This window comes from Capra hircus, chromosome 19 (assembly GCF_001704415.2).
Source record: "Capra hircus breed San Clemente chromosome 19, ASM170441v1, whole genome shotgun sequence".
Taxonomy (NCBI): domain Eukaryota; kingdom Metazoa; phylum Chordata; class Mammalia; order Artiodactyla; family Bovidae; genus Capra; species Capra hircus.
The window spans coordinates 49,828,996-49,836,307 of NC_030826.1; the positions used below are offsets into that span (position 1 = coordinate 49,828,996).

At 54.6% G+C, this 7,312-nt stretch overlaps 1 protein-coding gene across 1 annotated transcript; it reads left to right on the forward strand.

The window, feature by feature from the left end:
- LOC102176915 (secreted and transmembrane protein 1-like) lies at positions 2,622–5,233 on the forward strand. Its single transcript, XM_018064052.1, has 4 exons — positions 2,622–2,709; positions 2,932–3,246; positions 3,622–3,782; positions 4,490–5,233. Exons 1-3 carry the CDS (start codon positions 2,622–2,624, stop codon positions 3,747–3,749), a joined length of 531 nt encoding a protein of 176 aa, XP_017919541.1. The 3' UTR covers positions 3,750–3,782; positions 4,490–5,233.

Genomic DNA, 7,312 nt, shown 5'->3' on the forward strand with positions numbered 1-7,312 from the left:
CCGGACCACACCTGGGAACACCGGGACACCTGCTGTCCCGGACCACATCTGGGGTTAAACACTTTCACGTCCAGGCCAACACTGCGACTCTCATACTTGTGCACGCACACTCACTTTCATGCACATACACACTTGTGTGCACTCACAAGGGACACACACACACACACTCAGCCCATTCACTCACAAACACTCATTAAAACAGAGCGAAACCTAGAGACGGCCACTCCATTGACTCGTTCTATGCTCTCCTTTCATTTTTGGTTAAGCTGCAGCAGCAATCTAAATTCAGTTCACCACCCACTATGGTGAATGATCTGCAATTTGAAAGCCAGTTTCCACTCCCAGTGCCTAGGGAGCCAGAGCCCCTGGGAGGCCCTCATCACCTGGGACTAAATAATGAAGGTGGTGGGGAGGTACAGGCACCCACCCGCCCCTGGAGGGTGCAAGCAGCAGGTGCAAGGACGGGGAGGATTCTCAGAGGAAGTGCCTTGTGAAAGAGAGTGAGAAGTAGCCCAGCTGATGGGCTGGCAGGTACTGATGGGCCGTGAGAGCTGCAACAGTTTACAGAATCAACCCCCAGAACTGCAGGAACTTATTACTGCCCAGTAGGGATCCTTCCTGACCATAGCAGCATGGAAAGGACAGAGCAAAAGCTCCCCGGACTTGGGCATTCTTCCCTCTGAGCCAGGGTTGGGACTCTGTTTCAGCTGTCTTCTGAAGGTGGTTGGTTGCCTCCCTCCACACTGTTGGTGAAAGGCCTGCCTGGACAGCAGGGTGCTCACCTTCCCATGTAAATATCCAGGTACATACAAGTTACCACTGAGCCTTTGCATGGGAAACCTGATCCAGCTTCTCCTAGGTGCTGCAGGAATGGAGATCCCTGCTGACCAAGAACCCCTTCCCCCAGTCAGCTGATAAGCCTCGAGCCACATACCTGCTGCCTCAGTTTCCCCAAGGTCCTGTGGCAGGACAAAGTGCTGGCAACGGCATGCACTTTCCAAGGTGTTCCACTGCCTCCCAAATGCGATCAGGTTCCCAGCGACAGCGCAAATCCCAGCTGCGTGCCCCAGCTTAATATATGTAGAGACCAGCAGCTGTGACGGTGATCTGAGAGAAGGATGAATTGTGGCCTCGCTTTTCCCAACTCCAGAAGCCTCAGGGCCCCTCCAGGTCTTGCCCCATGCAGCAGTCTTCCTGTACCCCCTCGGCCCCAACCTTCTCACCGCTCTCTTCCCCTGTTGTGCTCTGGCCTCTCTCTCTCCCATTTTCCTGTCCTTTGCAGCATCAGAGACAAGAGGAGGGACCCAGGCAGAGGAGTGGAAATGCCACTTAAAAACCCATCTGAATTTCAGATAACAAATCACTTTGAAATGTAAATTTATGGCAAATATTGCACAACATACTCCGATATTTAAAAATAAGACAACAGTGGAACCGCAGACTGATAAGGGCGGCAAAGCTGCCTGAGAACATGGGGAGCTCCGCCCATCCCCAGTCCAGCTCTTCCAGCCCAGACCAGCTCCTCCATCCCTACTCCAGCTCTTTGCAGACAGGCCTTCTGCACTCTATAAGGTGGAAAAGTCTGTGTCTCCATTGTACAGATTTGGTTTAGTTGAGACTGGTCTGTGGTTTCAAGGATCTGCCCCAACCTGGAGTTCTTCCCAGCTCCTAGGCTGTATCGTCTGACAATGAGGAGCCAGGCCCAAGGTGGCTGGAGTTTGGGGGCAGAGACTGATGGGAAGGGACCCTGGCATCCTTGTCCAGATTCTGGCACCCTCCAGAGCCGTTTCCGGTGAGGAGAACCTCAAGGAGCTGATTAAATTGGACTAAGAGGCTCGTGTGTGTGAGGGCAGAGCCCCACCATGGCCTGGGGAAGGTTCAGGGAAGATTGGAGGTTTTGAGGCAGCGGGAAGAGGGGCAGGGAGTCCCCACCAGTGCCTGTCTGGGAGCCCACACCTTCAGCAGCCTTGGACAACATGACAGAAGACAGGAAGCCCAAATGTCAGTTTTACTGGATGCCAAAGCCTGAGATGAGCATTTATTTCAGAGGAAGTGAAAGTTCAGCTTTCAAGACTGTAACTCACGAGCTCCACAAAGACTCTTTTTGTTGATAAAAGCCAATCTGGAGAGTGGACCAAGTGTCCCCAAATGCCAATCCTCAGAATGCAAAAGGGGAAGAGGGGCTGGGAGCATCCAAGGTGGTCTCAGGCTGGTGTCAGGTTCAAGTGGCCACACGAGATTCTGTGTGTCATGACCCGTCTCTACAGGACATATGGCTCAGGGCATTTTGCGACTTTTATATAAAATTCAAGAAAACCCCAGCAATATAATTAGACTTGTCTCCCAGGGACCCGTTTCCTGTCTCATCTGTGTTTCTCATCTGTCTGACAGTGGTCCCACTGCACACATTATAAAGGAGTCGACAAGGGTCATGACATAGTTGGGTCAGGGCGGAGCTTGGGGTCCCTCGCCCACCCTGGCCAGGGTGCAGCCCCTCTCACTGGCTTCCAAAGGAGCCTAAGGGAACTCTGACTCATCAGCTTTCCTTCCTCCAGGGAGTGTCCCCAAAACCAGTAAGGAGGACAAGGGACCCCTTAAAACTCATCCACGTCCCGCTGGCCATGCTGACCTCAGCATCCCCTCTCCTCGCTCCCAGGATGTTCTGGGTCCTCTTGTTGCTTACCGCCTTCAGGAGTGCTCAGAGTGGAAGTAAGTGGCATGGTCCCAACTCTGCCGGCGGTGGGGCTCGGGTGGGGTGGGGTGGGGTGGGTGGGAGCGAATGCAGCAGGGGCAAGATGGGTGTGGGAGGAGAGACCTAGATCAGGCCAGGAGGGGCCCAGGCTCCAGGTAGTGCCAGTGACGCCAGGAAGGGCAGTCAGTGGATGTCCTGAGGTCCAGCCATGACCCACACGTGTGCCTCCCCCCGCACAGCCGGGGCGGACCCCTACTGCACCCAGGGTGTGGTCTCTGTGTTGAGGGGCCAGCCAGCCTTCATGACCTGCAGCATCTCCAAGGCCGTCTCCCACATCAACATCTCCCAGAAAGTGAACCCCACGGCACCCTGGAAGCTCATCTGCAATGCAAAGCGCCCAGGAAACTACTGCCAGGATGGATGGCAGCTCTCAATGTCGAAAGGCGTGGCTTACCTAGTAACTGAGGAAGCCCGGGACACCCAGGCAGGGCAGTACAAGTGGAGTCTGATGGAGCACCAGAGATACATCAGAACCACCACCCTGACCGTCTTAGGTGAGCAGGGTGGGGTGGGGGGATTGGCCCCCAAGAGCTTCTCTTTTTGGTGGGCAGGAGTGCGGAGCAACTCGGGAGGAGTGATTCCTGCCCAGCTGAGGTGCCCAGAGCCACAGAGATGAGGCCTGAGAGGACTTCCACCATATCCCACCCACGCCACATCTGGCCCTCTCTGAGCTTCTCAGGGCAGCCCTGGCATGTGTGCCTGCTCACTGTCCCTATCTGCTCAGGGAGCTGGCGCCTTCCCTCCCTAAACGCCGCCTATCCTCCCACCCCCACCCCTTGCTTTGCTGTAAACTCCCCAAGGAGTTTGTGCAAGGTCGGGGCTCCTGCACAGGTGAACAAAGGAGGGAGGGGCCCGCCCATTTATCGCAGATCGGCAGAGCAGTATACTCCGTTCCGATCTTAATCCTGAACACACTGAGCCAGATGCTGCTAATCTTCCCCATCCTTGCCTGGTCGTCCTCCTCAGCCTGCTGATCTGCACACTGGCCTTGTGCTGAAGGTGTGGCTCCCGGAACTTCAAGCTCCAGAAGGTAATGGCCGCTAGCCTGGTCTGTGGGCTGGGGAGGGGTGGGGTTGTCTCAGACCCGGCATAGACTCTCTGCCCCATGGTACTCACCCAGACTAGTGAGAGAGTGGGGAGCATTGGAGGTCCCCGAGAGCCAGAACCCCTGCCCCAGAGGACCCCAGCCAGCAAATGCAGTCCCAGTCCCAGAATGCAGATGCCCCACCACAGACAGGCCACGGAGTCCACACCATCCCTAGGACCTGCTGGGGGATGGCATGGGGGCTTCCTGCTCCTTCCAGGAGACCTAAGATGTGCAGGTGGGGGATGTTCCTACAGGACGCACTTGTAGGTAAAGGTGTCTGCGCATGGCTCTCATCCCTCCCATCCTCCCCACTTCCCCAAGTAAGGAGGCTCTGAGCCTGGGCTGGAGAGCTGTGTGCACTGGACTCTGCAGAGGGGACGTGCGGGGAAGAGCAGGCTGAGCACTAGGAAGCTTGGCAAATTCCTGGCCTCTTCCTGATGCACATGCCAGGGAGGGCTCCTTAGCAGGTTCTGGGGCCCAAAGTGCAAAAATCTCACGTTCCATAGCACTTGACCTAACAGGACCCGCCCCCTCCACCACCCCACCCAGGCCTGGGCTCCTCCCCAGGACAGGAGGGCCATGCTGTGGTCACCTGGGAGACGCCCCAGTCTGGGGTCCTCAGCTGATCATGGACATTCTCTTGTCTTTAGAACATGAATAAGAACCAGTTCGAGGGACCTTCCAGGAAGCACTTGTGGAACCAAAATGAAAATATCAGTGGCCTGAGATGATGCATGAGGCCTCCTCCACCACCCCCAAAGGGTAGAGCAGCCCCTCTGGATGGGAGGCCGGACAGGTGGCTGCTGGTGGAATCTGTGTCCAACCTCCCTGGTCTTCCCCAGCCCTGGGGCTCCCCTCTCTGCCACCTGCCCCACGTGCTGCCCCTTCCTGTTCCCAAACTGCATCCCAAATCACATATGCCAGATGTCTCTATAAGCAAAACTGCACAACCCCACTGAGTGTATTCTTTGTTGTTGTTTTTTTGGAGGTGGGGTGGGACGTCTTTTTTTCTTCCTTTCCTCTTTTGTTCCCTTATGATTTAATGACTTTAGTGCTGCACTTGAATTTCTTTTTCTTCTCTGTGTGTATATCTATGATAACAGACTTTTGGTTTGTTGTGACCATGAGACTCTGATACAGCAGTCTACACTTAGGTGCATGATTGTGTTAAGTTGCTGATCTCTCCTTTCCAGCGCATTTCAAATATCCTGCCTGTGTACTCTCCTCCTCTCGTGATTACTGCTTTTGCTGTCTTGTCTGTGTGTGTGGATGGTTTCCTTCTTTTACTGTATGTTTGCCTTTGTGGGTGAGCCCTCTTATTTCATCCTTTGCCTGTTTCTCGTTGTGGCCTTTTCTTTTCAGTGTAGACAAGTTCCTTAAAGATAGAGCTGGTTGGTGGTTCATTGCATATGTTTGTAAAAGGTACATATAATGTGATAAAAGAAGGATTTTCTAGAAGTGCTGCCTTCAGTGCTTTGCAAAACATCCACATTGCTAATCCTCAGGATGAGTACACTAAACCGACTAGCAAATCATCGAGTGAGCTGAGAAATACATCTGTAAGTGAAGAAAATAAAACTCTGAAAGGAGCTGCTGTGAGTCTTACAAGCTAAAAAGTCCCAACCAGGGCTTCCCTGGAGGTCCAGTGGTTGAGAATTCGCCTTGCACTTGCCAAGTGCTATGGGTCAGCTAAGCCTACATGCCACAACTAGGGAGCCCATGAGACCCAACACGGCCAAATAAAGAAATATTAAAAAAAGAAAAGGAGTCCAAATACACGCAGAAGGCCAGATATCTGGGAGTCCTCACTCACCGTGAAGCATCTCGGATGGGACACGATGCACGGTGCCTGGCGACCGTCCCCACAGGAGGGTAACCACCCCGAACAGCTTTGCTGGCCCCCAGAGTCCCGGTCTAGAACAGACTGTATTTGCATCTCCCAGGTTAAAAGAAAGGTTAATGCCAGAAATCTGGGTTTGTTCCATCCCCTGGCCCGGCCGCTAAGACACAGCGGGCACGGCGCTTGAGACCGCCATGATTTGGGGGCCGTGGAAATCTGTTCCATTTTGCCTAAAACAGACCAAAGTTGTTTTTGCTTTGAAAGTCATTCAAATATCATCTAATATTGCTATTAGGGTGGGACGGGCTCACATTAAGTCATTCAGCCCCTGCACACCCAAGGCAGGAAGCCTAGAAAGAAATACTGTGTCTGGGTCTTTGACTGATTTTAATTTTTAGCTTGTTGCTTATCTGTATGTTCAAGGATTTCTCTAAAGGAAGTTTAGCTCTGAGTCCTTGCAGTGCCCTAGAGACCCTTCCCCCCAGGCCCATCTTGCCCCTCTTCAGCCACACGGGCCCTCTTGCAGGCCCTCAGAAACCCCAGGCACTCTCTGGCCTTGGGGACCATGTGTGTGCTGATGCCTCTGCTTGCAACCCTGTTCCCAGATACGCCACTGACCCTCTCCCCTCCTCAGTCCTCTACTCCTGTGGCCCCTGAGGTTCGGCACCCCTCCCACCAGGTGCTGTGTGTCCTGCCGCAGGTCTGCTCGTCCATCCCTGGAGTCGTCTCCAGGCCACGAGGCTCTCGTCCGTCTCACCCTCTGCCCTTGGCACTGGCGCTGGCACGCGCGGGCGCCCAGGGAGTGCTGGTGATGAACAACGGCAGGACGAGGTTGGAATGGGGCGTGTTTCACAAGCCCGATGCTTTATTGCTTCCTGCCTACAGTTTTGCTAGGATCCTCTGGAACTTTGACAAGATTCTGCCCCTGAAATAGATACCCCTCACGCAAAAAGTGTCTGTAGGTAGGTGGACAGCCCCTGCCTGGAGCGGTCACTAAATAATCCTAATCTGCCCCCACCCAAAACCCCACCCAGGACCCTGAACCATCAGCGCAGGACTGTCCAGTCAGAGGAGGGCTCTCCAGGGAGGAAATCTCTTAGGGCTGCCTGCCCACGAATTAGCCACACGCACACACCTGGCACACGCACATGTGGCTTTGGGTCAACACTGGAAGGTTGGCCCTCTAGCCCAAGGCTGCCAGGACAGAGAAATGTCTTCTTCTTCCTGGTTGCCCAGAGTCTGTCTCCTCTTCAAGGACCTCCAAGCCCTCAGGCTCAGGGTCCAGGCATGGGTCTCCCTCTGCCCTGGGGGCTGCTCACCAGGACCCTGGTGCACCAACATACTGGATGGTAGCCCAGCTGAGTGGTCTCCAGCCCTTGCACCCACAGGAACGAGAATCGTGAGCCACTCGGGCAGCCACAACCTGGGCACATGCCCCGGGCCTTTCCCTATGACCACACCCAGCCCCCAGGCTGCAGTGGTGACTGTCTGATATTCCAAGTTTCTGGACATAAATCAGGTCCCAGCAGAAAGTGAACCAGAAGACTGGGGCATCTGGAAGCTGACCTCCATCCCCACCTGGGGACCCCCATGTCTTTCTCCTGTCCTGCCCCTGCCCTTTCTTGCCCTCCTT

Bases quoted from the DNA above. Each gene is read 5' to 3' on its own strand.
- LOC102176915 (XM_018064052.1), top strand. From the start codon at position 2,622: ATGCTGACCTCAGCATCCCCTCTCCTCGCTCCCAGGATGTTCTGGGTC. The intron at 2,710-2,931 runs GTAAGTGGCATG...CCCCCCGCACAG, and splicing joins CAGGAGTGCTCAGAGTGGAA to CCGGGGCGGACCCCTACTGC. The intron at 3,247-3,621 runs GTGAGCAGGGTG...CATTTATCGCAG, and splicing joins CACCACCCTGACCGTCTTAG to ATCGGCAGAGCAGTATACTC.